This window comes from Cylas formicarius, unplaced genomic scaffold, assembly GCF_029955315.1.
Source record: "Cylas formicarius isolate icCylForm1 unplaced genomic scaffold, icCylForm1.1 PGA_scaffold_10__41_contigs__length_53128322, whole genome shotgun sequence".
Lineage (NCBI taxonomy): Eukaryota > Metazoa > Arthropoda > Insecta > Coleoptera > Brentidae > Cylas > Cylas formicarius.
The window spans coordinates 23,531,156-23,551,191 of NW_026844214.1; the positions used below are offsets into that span (position 1 = coordinate 23,531,156).

The 20,036-nt window shown below is 36.4% G+C and overlaps 1 protein-coding gene across 1 annotated transcript in view; it reads right to left on the reverse strand.

Annotated features, from left to right (window-relative positions):
- Nucleotides 1–20,036, reverse strand: part of LOC132695748 (sodium-dependent noradrenaline transporter-like) — a 50,288-nt gene that overhangs the window by 5,060 nt on the left and 25,192 nt on the right. The window contains exons 3-7 of the mRNA XM_060660230.1: nt 6,498–6,563; nt 5,389–5,607; nt 2,843–2,974; nt 2,728–2,790; nt 2,309–2,498 (exon numbers count right to left, since the gene is read on the reverse strand). Coding sequence (XP_060516213.1) covers nt 2,309–2,498; nt 2,728–2,790; nt 2,843–2,974; nt 5,389–5,607; nt 6,498–6,563 — 670 coding nt within the window. The remainder of the gene's footprint in view (nt 1–2,308; nt 2,499–2,727; nt 2,791–2,842; nt 2,975–5,388; nt 5,608–6,497; nt 6,564–20,036) is intronic.

The window sequence follows — 20,036 nt, forward strand, 5'->3', positions numbered from 1 at the left end:
CAACAAAAGTTTCAATTTTATTTAAACAATCATAGAGGGAATCGGTTGCGTATTCACTGGTTTTCAAATAGGAACGCAAGACAAACAACGAATTTTCAACCAATTCATTTGAAGGTTGTTGCTGAGAATCATCTTCCAATTTCTCCTCCATCGTGTCACTTTCGCAGTCATCTTCGATGTTTAACTGTACTGTTCGGATCTGCAGGACTCGATAATATCTTCATCAGTAGGAAACTCTGAAGTAACAATATCCTCATCCACATGTATAAAATCGTTGATGGTGCTACCTTCTGCTATACCTCTAATGTTTGTCCAAGCTTTAAACTCGACTTCTATTTGGATTTCGTTCTCACTTTTTTCTTTCAGGCGTTCACTTAGGAAAATCAAGGGAATCTCATCTTCTTCTTCCCATTCAGAATACTGACCAAAACCGGCTATTTTAAAACAATTATAAATTGTTTCAAGCTTAACGTCGATATTCCATGCGGTAGTTACGTCGTCAACACAATCCATTAGTGTAATGTTATTGTTTTTGTTTTCCTCGAAACGTTCCATTGCGGTGATGACTGAATGTTTATTTTTCAAAATTGTAGACACTGTACTTGCCGAAATCCCATCTTTATTTTTAATATAATGTGTAAATTGAATAGGGACAGTATTTTTCACTTAGTATTAACTAGTAAGTCATACAAGTGAACTTAGCAAGCACAGAAACTGAACTACTTGCATAGATACGTTAAAAAGACAGGATAAGATCGGTCGTAATTAGGGGGTTCCCCGAGAAAATTCGACTTATCGAAGTTTCGTTTGAGTTATCAAAATATTCGAGTAACCGAAGTTCGAGTAATCAAGACAAACTAACACGCATTTCCTACTTTTGACGCTATTGCCAACCAATTTGGTTCGATTTATCAAAAATTCGAGTTATCGAAGTTCGATTGTATATATCTAAGGCGGCGGGAATTCGACCTTTTATCGGCTAAGTTATCAAAGCGTACAACTATTTCAAAATCAAAATTGTCGAACGTAAAACGGACCAAAGCTTTTATTAAATAGGTAGCAAAATTAGAAGTACAGATTTGGGACTTGGTTACTTGGAAACAAATAAAAATGCCTAAAAGACTAAATAAATACTTTTCATACAAAAGGAAAATAGTTAAACCAATACAAATATAAATAAACTTCAGCGCCTCTATAGGAAATTGAACTGGTCTGAGCATATTAACCATTTACATAAAAAAGTACATAAACATACATAGACTGGACGACACGCCACCGCAACCTAGCATATTGAAGAGCGAAATCATATATGTTATGAAATTATTGAAAAACAACAAGGCTCTTGGACCTGATAATATTTACTCGAAGACGCTTCGTTGAGCAAAACTTGGACACAACAGTAAAACTGTTCAATGATATTTACTACACTAGACATCTTCCCAAAGATTGCAACCTCATGAAAGATTATCGTCGCATTAATTTTGGTTACTTAATAAGTGGAAGTAATTAGTTTGAGTTTCGGAGCGAACCTGAGAAGCCATTTTTAGTCTCCAAATATTATTCCAGAATCGCGAAACATATGAGGCTGATCAGCCATCTGCACTGAAATTAAAAAGCAAGAATTGGAAATGCTCGGTCAACTGAAATAAAAAATTGAGTCAGACAATGTTACTTAATATATACGTGGAGAGAGCAATTGTTGAGGCAATCTCGGATAGCCCAATATCCGATATGCAGATGACACTGTCATACTAGCAGCTAATGTGATTGCATTCTAAATTCCCATTAATGAAGAGGGCCAACGACTGCGTCTAGAGGTAAATATCAACAAAAATAAGTTGACTGTTTGTTAGCAGAAACAATATCACAAACACTGGAGTAGACTTAAATTGAGAAGATATCGAACAGGTCAGCAAATTTAAATATTTGGGATACATGATAAATGAAAGGTGAGATCCAGATTAGGAAATACGATGCAGAAACGAACAAGATAGAACAACATTCCTAAAACGTTATACCAACAAGAACTTAAACTTCAGTCTTAGATTCTCATTTTTCAAGAAAAGGTCGAAGGAGGCAGAAGAACAATAACAAATGAAGAAAAATAAAAACCCGGGATCTATCCCTATTCTATCCAATTGAAGGATTTCCATCAATTTATGTCCACCGTTGAAATATAAATTAAATTCTCGCTCACGCACTCGTATGACCTAACACTCCTAATTGCTTTTTCACCCCTCGATATCCGGTTTATTGGTGTTAATTTTCAGATCTTTGCGAAGAAAAAATAAATTACATGTCGACTTACTGAAAGAACTCAAACGCCGGGGTGTATTTGGTCATTTTCGATATCGTCTCATTACTCAGACCGGTTAGATTTCTGCCTGACTCGTTCATCATCCTCGTTTCCCAACACAGCTCCGTGTTCCATGTGTTGTTGCAATGCATCCACGGGAGTTCTGCTGAAATGCTTGAACCCAAATAGTACAGAGCCCAAGCTGAAAGATAAATCGGTAAAGTAGATTTGTGATTGTTTGTTTTTTTTTTAATTTTTTGTAAAGATTACAATCATAATTTATTTTCTTAGAGTCATCGCGTAAAAAAAAATCATAAAAACGAAAAAATATTCTTGGAAATATATATCTCGAAAAGTGACAATATTCAACGTCCCTGGGACGAACTAAAACTAACCAAAACAATCTTGCTTCTAGTTCTAGAACAACTTACCTAAAATGACGTTGTAGTAAAATGACACGTAAAATGCTACCAGTACCGCGCAAAATCCAACGCCTGAAAAGATATAAAAGAAGCATCACATTGTAGCGGGTAATCAAAAACCTACCTTTAAACAACGGACATATCCTCCACAGACTAATTGGACCCTGCCTATTAAACTGGCCAAGGATAAGCTCCATGTAAAATAAGGGTACCGCACCAAAGACTAGCATTAACGAATAGGGTATTAAAAATGCGCCTGAAAAGTAAAAGTGTTATTAGGCTCAACTGCGCAATATGTTGGTTATCTGCTTGATTTCACAAAGCGAAATTTTGCTTGTGGAGGTTTTCCATGCTCAAGTAAAGTACACAATTGGCTTTATTTCTGAGACTAGATAAAAAGAGCGATAGTAGATTAATTTCTAACTACAGAGGTACCTATCGCCGTCCTTGTTATCCAAAATTTTCGTGAAAGTATTTTACATCCGCCTATGAGCTATTAGATAGCTATAATTATTTCTCAAATATGCAATTCGACATTCGGAAAAAAACGCTCAACAGATAAAACAATATTTTTGCTCTTCAGACATATTTTTCGCGATTTTGATCGAAATCGAAAGGTATCTTTTTTCTTAGATTTACAGCAGGCATTTACCATTATGTATTATGTTTACCACAGGACAAATTATTTAGTTATAGTCTTCCTGGTAACGGTTTGAAATACTAGTGGGTGTCACTTCGGGTGGACGAACTGTATATATTCATTAAAGGCAAGTATCTAGGAACTGTCATGGAGCTCATACAAAGGACTCTTGGTTGAACTAGCGAATTCTGTGTGTGAACAAAATGTTTGAAAACGTTTGTCGAGAAATCAGACAAAAATGGAGCTATTTCTGTTTACAAACAAGCAGAAGCACAGCGAAATTATTTTGTCCTGTTCTGCACGGCGTAATGTTGAGACAGGTGAAGTATGTGGGGCGATTCTGGACCCAAGCTCTCCTGAACAGTATACGTTAATGTAATAAGGCGTCTCTCCGTGGATGTGTCGTCGCCTTTGGGAACACGACTGGGGACTGAAGCCACAAATCGCGTTCTGGACCACGGTACATAATGGTGAAAACCACGAGAGCAGTGTCGGTAGAGGAAAGCCATGACAAGAGGGGACAGACAACTGTCATCTATCTCAGACGTTAATTAATAGTATAACATAGAAGAATAAACATTTAAAAAGTGCGCGGCGAACTTCCAAGGAAGAATGGTCGTCTGGAATAAAAGCACCGTCGGGAAACGGACTGGAGAATACAACAAAAAGGTGAATTGTGATGGTTTTACTTTCAGGAAATACTAGATCTTATTTTTCCTGAGTCTGTTATGTCATGGATAATGCCAGCTACCACTCAAAAAAATTCTAAAAAATATCCATGGACGTTCAAACTCTTTTGCAAGATGAACTAAAGTCAGTGAATTGTGAACGATGAGGTAAGTACATATGATTGAAATAGAAGGCGGAATGTGGAAAGCTGATAACACGCTAGAAAACACCGTAGAGCATCTCATTATTTCTCTGAACTATTCAGACTATGATGACTAAAGTTAATGTTCATTACAATTTATTAATTTTCATGTTATAATTGCTTCTATATACGTTTACTTGTACTTAATTAACATCTCAATTACCTACCAATATCTAAAATTATGATTATTTGTAATTCTATTTGTAAATAATCTACTAAAATACTTCGAGTAACGCCGCCGTCATACTACTTTCAGTCACCAAATTCGGTTTTCTATTGTATCAAAAATTAGTGTTCCCCTTATTTGAAACCGATTCGAGGTGCGTAGGAGTTTTTCAAAACTGTCATTGCAATTTAAGTTAACAATACAAACTTTATTTTTTTCATCCTGTTTATTGATTCATGTCTTTGCAAATTTACATGTGACACATTTGATAAAGACACGGTATTGTCGAAACAATTGTCATGTCAAAATATATAATTTCGTGAAAAACTGAACTTTTTGTTTTTATTTATTTTGATAAATGGATTTTCATCAAGTAAAAGCCACCTCAGTCCAATTTTTACATTTTATTACTCTCTGCCATTAAGTAACTTAATATAGCATATAGCATGAATCCTCGGAATCCTTGAATCCTTAAAACAATATAAGCAGGTAAAACCTAATTTTGATAAAAAACTTGCTTGTCATAAATTGTGCATTGGCGGTTGTAATGCCTATAAAACTTTATCATCATTTGCCTACTTTTTTTCGGCAAATAGTTTATTGTAATAATTTTTGTTTTATTCTATGTGGATGTGTACGTGTTTAACTTTTGTTCTAATATTGGCAGTTTCCGAGGGTCGGCATAAGTCTAAATGGAAATATTTTTTTTTTGTATTTGATCTCGCGGTTGGTATGTTCAATAAATTGTAAAAATATACTATAAGACCGTGTACCTAAGATTTTAGAGCAACGCTTACCAACCATAACTTCCAAAAATACAATTAAATGATTTAAAAAACGCAAGGTAGTATTTATCAACTTTCGGTCTATATATCGAACCGTTGGCCGATCGTACGATCACAAAATTTATGAAGCGGAAATCTTGGGTCACGCTTAGATAACAATAGAAGGAGGCAACGGAGCCGTAAAAATATTTAATTATTCCCATCTTACCGCCACCGTTTCTATAGCATAGATAAGGAAACCGCCAAATATTCGCCAAATCCACTGCGAATCCAATAATAGATAATAAAAAGTCGGTGTTGGAGCCCCAGGTCTCGCGATTGTCCTCGGCCGTAAAAGAATCGGGGTCGACCTCTCCCGCTTGACTCGATGTCGTCGAGAGCACGAAAGATTCGTGCTCGTCTTCTTCTAACTGAACGTGGAGGTCTTCTGAAATTAAAATAATATAATTATAACAATACCACCGTTTATTATCCTCAAGTAGGCAATTACAACATTATTTACATATGTTCAATCACTCCAGAGCAGATGCGCAGTAAGGCAACATCTAAACGAAGGAATAATTTATATTCAATTTCTGAAAAATATATATGCAATCCAGCTCTCATAATTTAGAGATAGCCTGTCCCGACTTTAGAATTCCAAAAGTCAATTGGATACATGAATTTCGTAGTTTTTGTATACGCTCTTTATACAGAAATGTTGCATAGATGCTGGCGCTATGACTAAAATCGTTTAGTCATTCGGTTTTTCAGTTTTTTGATCACAGCACTGGCGATAGGAGTATAACGATTTCCCTTTAGCAGATGTTAACATGACTGGTGAGTACATTTTATATAATTTTACTTATTGGACATTTAAAACTGCAAACAGTTTCAGACGAACGAAGTACATACCTACGAGAAATCATCACTTGTCAACAACTATGCTGCTTGGCCGAATTAGATTTGTACTTGAAGTTTTTATCGTTAGTTAGTGAAAAGCTAATTCAATAGAACAATTTATCTATCTTACAATCTAAACTATAATTTAATTACAGTAAAATTAGTAAACCCGCGAATGGCATTTGCGATTAAAATAAGGAACATTTGTTAATAGTATCCTGTGCGACTCGTGTTGGAAAAGTGATTTTTGATCTGTATGCTTAAATCACTCGCTTACGTTAAACTTGTGTGAAATGTTAACTCTTCAACCTACAATTGAAAGGTTTTTTTTCTCCTTGTCCGTATTTCATCAAAAAGGGATCTTATTTATCAAAATTGAGCTGAATAGAGAATGTAATTAAGTAAATTAGTCGATATAGATAGAAGATTACTTACTTTTCCTCAACGTGCATGTTAATATAAGATTCGATGATGCGTTGATTTGTTTCAAATTTCCCTTTCCTGAAACAAATAGAAGCAATCACAACGAAAATAGTAACAGAAAACAACCTAAGTTCATTCAGATCTTAGAATCTCAAAGAAGTTCTTAATCTTGCTTTTATGACAGAATAATAAGATTCTTGCTTCCACAGTATCGACTGTCAAACTATTAAAGTCCTTTCCTTGTACGCGCTCCCTCAATTATTTGGGGTATGTTCTATTTTTAATGGTTTTGAATAAGCTTCTCAATAAAGCTATCGTATTGCGATTTTTGTGATCCTACGCTACTTTTTCAGGCCACAGGTGGAACAAACAGAAATGTTGAACTAAGAACTAAGAACTATGAAAAACCCGATGGCGTTCTGAATATGGGGGTGAAATGTGAAAATTACTTTAGTTTTATCGAAAAATAAAATAACATTTTACTCGATACACCCTTCGATATACCCCTCATTAGCGCCCCCCTCAAACAATATATAAGCAGGTACAGAGTAAAATGCGAGCCAGTTTCAGTCAAGCTCTGAAGAAGCCAACAGGATGATTGGCGAAACGTCAGCAATTTCGACTCAGCACAAACCGACGCAGGAGGAATCTAGAAGTTATGTAAAAAGTATTACAGTAGCCTGCGGAAGTTTCTTTGAAAAATTAATGCCACATTCTATTAAACTTTCAAAATTTTGATCATTTTCAATAATTTCATCTCTTATTGTTGTCAAAAACTGTTTTGAAAACGGTAAAAAGTTCGTTTTGCTGTTTTTAAGAATCACTACTTTCATGATTTTTGTGTTTTTCTTAGCGCCCTAATTCCTTGAGCTTATCATTAGAATGACTTGCTGCTGTTTTTTTACCTCAGCTAAATCGATTTATTTCGCTGCTCTACTATTTCCTTCCTATCTATAGATTGCGCAATGTCAGTAGCGTCAGTTGAGTAGAGCTTGGCAAATGAATGTTCTTCTCTACCCCATACATTTTTCTGTTGCCTTATTCCATGTTTGCTACAGCATTCATATTATTGTAGTTTATCCAAAACCCTCTTATTCATTGTTTGTCTGCTCCGTCTGTTTTTTCAAACATTTGCCTAAATGTTCGGCTCAGGTTGTAAGCTTGGAAGTAACAGTGGCAAATTTTTATAACTTTCATAGTTTATGAGACTCTCAAATTACAGGTGAAGTTGATTTGAATATTCCTGTCGTAGCTGTTGGGTTTTTGGAATGGTAAAAAATCAGTGGTTTTAATAAAACGATAAAAAAAAGTTCGTGTAACACCTCCGGAAAGAAGAAACACAGAAAAATTGCTTCGGATATCGGGAAACGTAACGCTGCGTACAATGTATATATGCCAAATAATTCTGATGTTTTACATATTTTTGAAAAGCTCATAATAAATCTAACCAAATTAATTAATAGTAAAAAAAACACAAGCATAGTTTGTAAATGAAAAATTGTAATTTTCAAAGGAAAACTACGTCACTGGTGTAAGAAACTCAATGTTTCCTAGACTTCCTTTTAGAAGCCGCGTGTGGAATAATAGTATACAAGTTCATCGAAATAAATTCTTAATTTAAAATTTGATCACGAACAAAACAAAACTACGGATAAACCCTCGAATTATAAAATAAACGGCCTACCTTATGTGCACTCTAGTGTAAGACCCCCGAGGCCTCTCGGATTTTCTTTCTCCACACCATGTCCATTGCAGCAATGTAGTGGGGGTTACCAATCGCAAACACGCGAAAACTATGCGCGGTAATTCGGCCAAACAAAACCCGAGGGCTCATATTATCGCGGTGAAATGACACGCGTTTTTTACCATAAAGTATATAAAAAATTAAATTAAAATAAAAATTGATAAATGTATTCGATTAACCCCGAATCATAAAGAAATCAATATATAGAAAACCCAGGTAATGAATTAATATTTAGTGTCAATATACAAAATAAATAACCAAAACTGAACATACCGCCCACCAAATACAACGGTATTTCAAAAAACAACAAAAAAAAGAAAATAAACAAAATATGCTAATATTAAAGTTTATCAATTGTGATTAATTGGCCGGCAGAGGACATACCTTAATAACCGGTCGTTTGATTAAACCGTTTTGGGTTCTGACAGTGACTACTCGTGGAACACCGTCAGCACCAGGGTGAATGGAATCAATCCGTCCCAGTCTCCACTGGAGGGGAGGTAAATTATCCTCCTTCAGTACAACTAGAGTACCCGGCCTGATAAGAGTGGTATCTTTATCCCATTTAGCTCTCTGTTGTAAAGAATGAAGATATTCCATATGCCACCTTTTCCAAAATGATTGATGCATTTTGGTCAGTAACTGCCACCTATCAAGTCTATTCATAGGAACACAAGTGAGGTCGTGATCGGGAATAGCTGATAAAGGAGCTAAGGAGAGAAAATGACCTGGTGTTAAACTGGATAGATCGTTGGGATCACTACTCATAGCGCAAAGTGGTCTAGAGTTGAGTATGGCCTCAACTTGAGTGAGAACTGTGTAAAATTCTTCATAGGTAAGTAATTGTTCCCCTATGATTTTAGTAATGTGGGTTTTGACGCTTTTAATGCCAGCTTCGTGTAACCCACCAAAGTGAGGCGCTGAAGGAGGGAAAAATTGCCACTCGATTAATTCCTCAGCGGCTGCTTTAGCCATGCAATCTGCTAAGTATCGAGCTGCACCAACGTAGTTGGTACCGTTATCACTGTGCAATTTGGAGCATCTACCACGTCGACTGATGAAGCGACGCAATGACGCAAGAAAGGCAGAAGTGGATAGGTCTGATACCAGTTCCAAATGCAGGCACTTTGTAGAACAACACACAAAGAGAGATAGATAAGCCTTTTGAGTACGGCAACCTCTATGTCTTGACATCAGTATCTGAAAAGGGCCACCGAAATCCAAAGAAGTACATTGAAAGGGCTTGGCTTGGGTAATGCGGAAACTAGGCAAATCGCCCATTTTTGGTTCTATTACCTGAGGATGTGTTCGAAAGCAGCGGAAACACTTATGGACAATACGTTTTATAGCTCCTTTAGCACCCAAAATCCAAAACCGTTGAGATATAAAATAGCGCAAGGCCTGCTGTCCACAGTGAAGGTATCTTTTATGAAAATCCTCTATTATAAGATCAGTCAACCTATGTTTGTTGGGAAGCAAAACGGGATGCTTCTGATCGTAATCAAGTTGAGAGTGAGTAAGGCGTCCGCCTACCCTGAGAAGTCCTTGTTCGTCGATGAAAGGAGCAAGCTTTCTTAACGGCTTGGAACAAACACTCTTGTTCGAAAGATTGGAAATGTCTTCATAAAAGGCTTCTGCTTGTACTTGCTTCACAATGCGGAGAAGACTCTGAAATAACTCGTACTCCGTGAAAGGACCCTTTTTAACCACTGAAACCACTTTAAAACGAATGCCAAGAAAACGACGCCAATAAGTAATAAGGCGAAGTATTTTCTGTAAGCATGAATACCTATTCAAAATATCACCAACAGGATTATAGCCTTTTATTACCGTGAGAATGGTCGCTCTTTCTTCTGGTAGTGGTTCGTCCAATTCACCAAGTTCGTGTTTGGGCCACTCTTCGGAGGGACGCGACAACCAAGCTGGTCCCGCCCACCATAAGGGACAGTCAACTAAATCAGACGGAAGGACAGGGCGACTCGCAAGGTCAGCTGGATTGTCTTCTGATTTGATGTGAAACCAACGTTCAGGTGCTACATTGTCTTGAATCTGACTCACCCTGTTTGAGACGAAAGTGCGCCAACGACAGGGCGGTGACCTTATCCAACCTAGGACTATAGTCGAGTCAGACCAAGCATAAATATTTTGTACGTCGGGAATGTTGTAGACATTTAAGGCATATTTAAGCAATTTGGAAGCCATTAATGCAGCACTTAATTCCAATTTAGGAAGACTCAATCTCTTCAATGGAGATACTTTACTCTTAGCATAGAGGAGATAAGTAGAAATTTGGCCATCTGGAGACACGAGGCGAGAATAGATACAACTTCCATAACCTAGCTCTGAAGCATCCCCAAAAGCATGGAATTCTAAACTAACATACTTTGAAATAAAACAATAACGGGGTATTTCTAATGCTGACAGACTTGGCAATTCATTTTTGTAGTCGGTCCACCTTTGGGCAATATCTGCGGGCACTTCACTGTCCCAGTCGATACCTCTCGCCCATAAAGATTGCATTAGCTGCTTAACTAATAGAATTATGGGACAAAGTAATCCAATTGGATCAAAAATTCTGGAGATTTCAGAAAGTATAGATCTCTTAGTACATGTCGAGTTGAGAAATTGTATGTCGTATGAGAAGATATCCTTCTCTGGAGACCATCTGAGACCCAAAACCTTCAAGTAAGGATCGGATTTAGTGTCAAGTGCGAGAGGTTTCTGTAGAATATCTGAAGGTATAGTAGCTAAGAAGTCAACACAATTGCTAGACCATTTTCTAAGGAAAAAACAACCCTCATCCAATAGAGCAATAAGTTGTTGTTTGATATCCACAGCATCCTCTAAAGATTTACAAGATACACATATATCATCAACATACACTTGGGACGCTAAAATTGCTGCGGCCCTAGGAAATCTATCTCTACCCTCGGTGGCTAATTGTAAAAGACATCTCAGAGCAAGGAAAGGAGCTGAATTTAATCCGTAGGTTACGGTTTTTAGGCGAAAATCTTGAACAGGTTCTCGAGGGGAGAATCTCCATAAAATACGTTGGTAGTCTTGGTGGCTGTCATTAACAAGTATTTGTCGATACATCATTTTGATATCGGCAGTAAATGCTACAGGAAACCTTCGAAAACTTAACAGAATACTTACAATTTCATTTTGTAGTTTGGGACTAATCAACAAAGTGTCATTCAACGATCGATCCCGCGGACTGCAAGATGCGTCAAAGACTACGCGCAATGCAGTAGTCGTACTATTCGAATTAGTAACCCCATGGTGAGGGATGTAGAAGTGGCGCTGGGCAACGTCAGAGACAGGAGCAGACACGGGTTCCATATGATCCAGCTCTAAGTATTCCTTCATAAATTTGGAATATATCTCAAATAATGGAGGATCCTTAAGAAGACGGCGCTCTAAGCTATAAAACCTTTTTAGGGCTATGGAGCGTGAGTCAGAAAATAATGGCTCACCACTGGAAAACGGTAGAGTAACGATAAAACGTCCTTCAGGAGTTCGAGAATGAGTCTCGTTAAAAGAAATTTCAGCGAGATCGTCAAGGGTTAATGAAGACTTGCTACTTGGAACTTCCTCCATTTCCCAAAACATTTGAAGAGTTTTATTAATATCCCGGTTTTCTTCCAATAGTGTGCAACAGGAATATGAGGACTTGCTTTTTATACGATCAATTTTACCCATCACTACCCAGCCAAATAATGTATTGAATGCGACAGGTTCCAACTCTTTACCGCACACCTTCTCAGGCAACAAAATTAAAGGGAATAACTCGCACCCGATGAGAGCATCTATAGGTCCAGGAGTATTGTAGGTGTCATCAGAAACGACTAAATTCTCCAAATGTGACCAGTTCTCGCGACTGAAAGATACAGAAGGCATGTAGGAGCAAATCTGCGGTAAAACGATACATTCTATGGGAAAAGAAGGTGTGTTCTTACCCACCGGGCGGACCGTACAACAAGTAACACCATTCGACGATACAGATGTCATATTACCTAACCCATTAATTGGAATGTTCAAACGAGAGCGGGAAAGTCCTAATTTCTTAAAGCATCTCTCGGATATAAAATTGCCTTGGCTTCCACTGTCCAGTAGTACTCTAACTGTGTGGGAATAACCTTGGCTGTCCAGAAAATCCACTTTTGCAGTCGCAAGGAGCGTAAATGCACTATTAGAATTTATGGAAGTGGTGCCACAATGTGGTTGATCTACGGAAGAGTCATTAGCACTGGGCAAAACATCGTCATTAGGTGGACTACGTTCATTACCATGTGCCGACTCGAAATGTAGTAAAGAAAGATGGCGTTTCGTACAAGAAGAACAGATCTTATTAGAACTGCATTTCGAAAATTTGTGAAACGAACTCAAACAATTCACACACAAACGGTTGCGTTTAACTAGTAAATAGCGCTCATGAGGAGTCTTACTTAAAAAGACGGAGCAGTTTATAATGGAATGCTGGGTCCTACAGATACCACAATTCAATGTAGGAACGTTATTAGAAGGAGTATTAGTAAAAAATGCTTTGGAGTGATCACCATTATTCCTAGAACCTGACTTATGTTGACGGTTACTGGCAAAAGACTTACTATTATAAATGGTTCCGGCATTTTTTGATTTATTTTCTTCCTGAGTATAGGTCAACGTATCTAAAACCTTACACCTGTTATTCAGAAATAATTTCAACTGCGCAAAAGTGGGTATATCAAATTTTGCGTGCTCCATTTCAAATCGCTGTAAGGTATCAGAATCGATTTTCATTAAGAGTAAATTAAAAAGCAAAAAATCCCATTCCGCAGTAGGAAAGTTCAATAATTTTAATGCCTCCACATTTTCACAAAACTTATCAACAACATTACGCAGTGCTTGATTCGATGGATTTGAAATTTTGGAAATGTTCATTATTTCATTGAAGTAATGAGTCGATAAAAGCCGTTTATTGTCGTATCTTTTTATTAAAGTATCGTAGGCTACTGCGTAATTGTCATCAGTTATAGGAATATTTCTCAATAAACTGAGCGGTTCTCCGGTTACGAGAGTAAGCAGTAATTGAAATTTTTGTGAAGCGGAAAAGTTCATATTATGCACCGAACTCCTGTATAAATCAAAAAATGTCGGCCACTGTTTTAAATTGCCTGAGAAAACAGGTATATCTAAACGGGGAAGATTAAAATTTAGGTAAGGCGGCAAATTATGGCTCTGGCCTGGTGGCGAAGGTGGTACCATCATGGATATTTCAGATTTTATACAAAGTTCACTATAAATGCTTTTAATTGAAAAGTATTGATCATCAACTTCCGCTCGAATTAGCTCCTGCTGCTCAAGCATTACATCATGGATATTTCAGATTTTATACAAAGTTCACTATAAATGCTTTTAATTGAAAAGTATTGATCATCAACTTCCGCTCGAATTAGCTCCTGCTGCTCAAGCATTACATCCGTTACTCTTTTATCAGAAATTATGTCCAAATGCAACCTATCAAACTCATTATATGTTGATTCTAACGCCGAATATCGTATTTTAAAATCATTAATTTTAGCTGGGTTCTGTGTAGCAGCAGTAGCTAAATCGTAGATTTCTTTCAATCTTTGTATAAAAACGCTTCTTCTATTTACTTTTGAATCTGCCATGGTTTAAAAATATTTTTAGAAATTTTCTATATCATAAAAAAATGGCAGGAAAGAAGAAATTAAATTCAATTATATTAAAATATGCGAACAACCTCGTAAAATCCACCAAAACCACAATTGATAACAAAAAACAATCAAAATATCGTACACAAAATCAAGACCGCAAAAAACTCTAAACGATTTAAATTCTTTACCTGTTTTCCGATACTTCGTCAAATTTCTTCAAGGTCGTCTTATTTAAACGCCTTTATAGTGAATGAAATCAAAATTATTTTTACCAATTTAGTATTAGAAAATGAATTTAGAAAAGACAAAATAATTTTATTTTTGAATTACTGATTCTTTAAAAATCCGGGCTCGAAGACCATATGTAAGAAACTCAATGTTTCCTAGACTTCCTTTTAGAAGCCGCGTGTGGAATAATAGTATACAAGTTCATCGAAATAAATTCTTAATTTAAAATTTGATCACAAACAAAACAAAACTACGGATTAACCCTCGAATTATAAAATAAACGGCCTACCTTATGTGCACTCTAGTGTAAGACCCCCGAGGCCTCTCGGATTTTCTTTCTCCACACCATGTCCATTGCAGCAATGTAGTGGGGGTTACCAATCGCAAACACGCGAAAACTATGCGCGGTAATTCGGCCAAACAAAACCCGAGGGCTCATATTATCGCGGTGAAATGACACGCGTTTTTTACCATAAAGTATATAAAAAATTAAATTAAAATAAAAATTGATAAATGTATTCGATTAACCCCGAATCATAAAGAAATCAATATATAGAAAACCCAGGTAATGAATTAATATTTAGTGTCAATATACAAAATAAATAACCAAAACTGAACAACTGGATTTTACTTAAAAAGTTCTATCCGGATCAGTTTTTACCCTTTCGATAGGTTACCACATAATCAAATATTTTCAAAATATCTTAAAATTTAACATAGGAAGTTTTTGTTTGTGTCGCTTTTCATTTCATGGAAAGGTAGCCTTGGGTCACGAAAGCCAGAACACAGTAGCTTTATTAATAAGGAAGATACGCCGTAAACCATCAAAAATGGGACATACTGCCAACCAACAGCATATGTTTGATAAAAATTCAGAGACAAAGAGATCAAACCTGACGTAGAAGAAGAAGCAGTATATCACAGCCTACGGAAGTTTCTTCTGTCCATATAATCTGGAATGATTTTACAATATTCCTTGGACATTGTAAAAACATTCTAAACGACTAAATAACTGAATAACTGCGGTTAAAACAAAAATTTCAATTTAATTCTGTCGGGCTGTATGTATTTGAGCGCTTTGAGAGCACAAAATAAGCAAGAATATTTTTATATTGCTTCAAAATTGAATTGAAAACGGATATATTAAAAGACGTTGAGCAAACAAACATCAATCGAAAACGTCCAGTCCATTCCATCACCATCGCGTCAGTTTTTCGCAGCCAACATTTATTATTTGCGTTGCAACGCCTTAGAACATTTTAGGGAATTTCCGTTAACATCTTTTAAAAAACTATTCTTCAAAAGAATAATAAAATCCAAATATAAATATGAACCTATAACCCCCTAAATTATACCTTTTCATCAAACTTCAAATAACGGAATATCCAACTATACCTGTAGTTTAGTTTATATCTGATCCTTCTCATAAAATATCTAAACATTTATTGTCGTCACTGAAAGCACACTTGTCACAGTTAAATTTGCTATCAAGAATTCCAAGACGTTTCGCCAACCATCCCGTTGGCTTCTTCAGAGCTTAACTGAAACTGGCTCCCATTTAACTCTGTACCTGCTTATATATTATTTGAGTAGGGCGGAGGTAAGTGAGGGGCATAAAAATTGTCTTGGATGACTGATTCCCATATTGGTGGCGGATGAAGCCCTGCGTCGCGGTTAAGATTGTTGAGTTGCTTATAGATTTCCATAGATTCCCAGATTTTTCGATGGTAGAAAAATTGATTGCATATAAGAAGTTTCTTCTTCTTCCAGTGCCTTCTCCCTTTCATTGGAGGTTGGCGACCACTACTCCAAACGCTTGTCTATCCCTCCAACATGAAACAATTCCCCCACATTCAAGCCTGTCCAGTCCCTGACATTTCTTAGCCAGGATTTCTTTTTTCTTCCGATACCCCTTCTTCCATCTAGTCTTCCCTGCATAATAGTTTGTAGTAGACGGTATTTATCATTTCTTAATATGTGCCCCAGATATGCGGTTTTGCGTCTTTTTATTAAAGTTATTAATTTTCTACCGCGGCCAGTTCTTCGTAAGACCTCTTCGTTTGAGATTCTATCCGTCCAGGGAATTTTTAGTATCCTTCTATACAGCCACATCTCGAAGGCTTCCAGTTTTTTGATGATCTGTGCTTTTAGTGTCCAGGTTTCTACCCCATATAATAATTGTGACCATATATAGCATTCGACGAACCTCAATCGCAAACTGAGACACAAGTTTTTATTACCGAGTATCTTCCTGTAACCAAGAAATGATTGTCTTGCTATTTCGATTCTGACCTTTATTTCTTGATCTTGATCTAGGCCAGACGTGATGTACGCTCCCAAATATTTGTATTTTTCGACTTGTTCAACAACTCGTTCTTCTATGTATAACTAATGTTGCCTGGCCGGGTTCTTTGAGACAACCATAAATTTAGTTTTTTCTATGTTAATTGTGAGCCCCATTGCATGACTTTCGTTGTAAAATCTATCCACCAGCAATTGTAGGTCTTCGAGAGACTCAGCCAGGACTACCGTATCGTCCGCAAAACGTATATTGTTGATAATTTCTCCTCCAATCCTAACTCCCTCTTCTCTGTCCGAAAGAGCCTTTTGAAAGATTACCTGAGAGTATAAATTAAAGAGTGCCGGTGAGAGTACACATCCCTGTCTAACGCCTCGCTGGATTCGTACCTCATCTGTCTCCAAGTTTTTGACTATTACTGTGGCTGTCTGGTGCCAATATATGCTTTTAATTATGTTTATATCATTTTGGTCTAGTTGGATGTTCTTCAGTTCATTTATTAATTTCATGTGTTGCACCTTATCGAACGCTTTTTGGTAATCTATAAAACACATATATTATTATATATATTATACATTTTTTATAAATTCTGTTCTGGACAATCTTCATCAAGACCTTCAAGGGGTGGCACATGAGGCTGATAAGTCTGTAATCATGGCCTGACATTGGGTTGTTCTTTTCAGGTAATGGAACAAAAGTTGATTTTAGCCATTCTGTTAGGATGTTTCCGGAATTGTACATATCATTAAAAATTTGTGTTAGCCTGATTATGTTCTCTTCATCGAGTGCTTTCAGGAGTTCGATTGGCATCCTGTCATGGCCTGCGGCTTTTTTATTATTACTGTTTTTTAGAGCATACTTGAGTTCGGAAGGAAGTATTTCCAGACAGTCGTTTCGCTGGTTTGCTGTTGTTATTTCTATGTTGTCTCGGTCGTCGTGGAATAGTTGTCTAATGTAATTCTCCCAATAGTGCTTTATTTCCTCCTCGTCTAATATTATATGACCTTGCTCATTCCTTGTTATGCAAGTTGTGTTATTCCTAGTTTTCCTAGATAGTTCTTTTAGTTTCCTGTGTAAATTATATGTGTCGTGTTTGGTCTGAAGTTTTTCCAATTCGTGGCACTCGCGTGTCAGCCAATCTTCTTTAGCTCTCTTGATGTCGCGTTTTATTTGTCTATTTATGTTGTTATATCTTTCTCTGTCTTTATTCTTATGCTTCCTTCTATCTTCCATAAGTATAAGAATTTCGGGGGTCATCCATTCTTTTTTTGGTTTCACTGGGATGTTTCCGAGGACTTCTTCTCCAGCTTTTAATATTGCATTTTTTATATCGTTCCAGTTACTCCCTTCGTGTAGTGTTTCACGGAGGTTCTTGTTGAATAATTGTTTATATTGTTCGGTTCGAAGTTTTTCTACGTTTAGCTTGAGTGGCGGTTTATATTTACTTTGCTTCTTTAGGCGGAATTTTATATTGGCTAGCAAAAGGTTATGGTTTGTGTTGCCGTCTGCGCTTGGATATGTTTTTACGCTTTGTATTCCATTTCTAAAACGTTTATTAATCATTATAAAGTTATTATATAAGAAGTTTAGATTTATCAAATAAAATCTTATGTCCGGTTTCGTGATTGTGTTCAGCAAACTGCTCATAAGTTTATTTGTCTTAGTCTTAATATTTTTCATCCGGTGTCTCCATCGTGTTGTTTATCGCATATGCATGAAATGCTGTAAACTCCTTGCATCTCAAATTTTATTTTTGACTGATCGAAGATGTTCAGCTATTTTTGGACCAGTGGTAAATCTGGTTTTGACGTCATATTTCTCAAGTACTTTAAAATGTTTGGTCAGTGCTAATTTGAATATAAGAAAGGACGACATTGGCAAGTGTGGGATTGCTTTCGTGCTCATTGCTATTGGAGCGTATTTTGTGATGGAACACATAATCTTTAATGTGGCAATTATCAGAGAGAAGAGCATAGGTGACGGGTTGTTTATTCTAGGTTCAGTGACTCGGGCTGAGATAGTTTTACGGATCTATAAACAAGAGAGTTGATAACCGGTGATTTTTGTGATGGATGGTGATGTGACAATGCATTAAGGTATCGGTCTGGGCGCGTAGGTTTTCAGTTATGCTCCACAATGACTCAATGTTAAGTCTGATTTTCTATTGATAAGAATATTTAAGAATGGGAGATTAATAAAAGAAGAACATGAAAGAGCCTTAAGACTAAGACAAATAAAGTCATCAGCATTTGCCAAACACGAAACCGGACATAAAATTTTATTCTATAAAACTAAAATTCTTGTATGTAATCAGTTCTTCTACCAACGAACAATCCAAGATTCTCTAGAAATCTATAAGCAACCAAACAATCTTAAACGCGACTCAGGTCACCAATATGGGAAAGTATTACAGTAGCCTGTGAAAGTTTCTTTGAAAAATTAATTTATTTCCCAGTATACATATAAAGGATGCCATCTTATTCGTCGTTAAGTTAACAGCAAATCAAATACCTTACATTAAAACAATTTTTCAAAGAAACTTCCACAGGCTACTGTAATCCTTTTTGTAAAACTTCTGGATTCCTCCTGGGTCGATTTTTGTTATGTTTAATTATGTTAACAATTTAGATAGAATTTACTATCCTTTATAAGTTACTAAATGATTATAGATTTTGTTTACATATAGACGAATTTTGTTAGTTTAAAAATGTGACAGTGTTAACAAAACCTGTCACTCTGCTTAATAATATATGTGAAAGTCGTAGTAAACATTTTGCTTTCTAAAGAAGCCTTTATGCTGTATTTCCATTACAACAGGTTTGCGGTTGACCTTAAAGGTCACCCTCTTGAATCTGTGAAATTATGTCTGCGTAGTGCCGAACAAGGAGTTAATCAGTTGTCCAGTAATGAGAGGGTTGCGTCAATTGCATAGTCCAATGCAGTGTCGGACAAAAGCGCAATGCACGTTCGGCATTAACCGATTTAGATTTATAAAAGTGTCGCTTGGGGAACGTTTGCGAACACTGATAACAAAGGCTGAAGTTTCATAATCGATTACCAGCTTATTCACCGAACCATATTTGTCATTTATTCCAAGAAATGAATTTATAGGGAATTAAATAAATAAATATTCAAGAATCAAACAAATCATTAAAATTTGCAGTTACATTTTGTCTGTTATTAATAATTGGAAATAAACAAATATTTATGTTAAGTAAATCGACCAAGAGAAAATGCTGGAAATTATTTTTGACTTTCTAAAATGACCAGAAGGCGTAATTTTCAAAATTTATTATATTAACCATGCTTAATGCAAGTACTTATTGATGCATCGCCAAACATGCTGCTGACTTCGTGAGAGATACCTATATTCATTAACTCATCACCATCCAGCTAAAAAATTGTCATCAAATATCAAAAATTATGGAGAAAACATGCTAACAAAACTAGACTCTCTACTTGTCCTAAAATGTCCCAACATCGGTGATAGATAAAATTCCTTTCGAGACAGCTGGTGTTAGCTGCATATGATGAAGCTGTGTTGAAGAGTACATCGGTTAAACAGGTCGAATAATATCAACCGGACTAAAAGAACAGCAAAGATCAGGCAGACCTCGGCA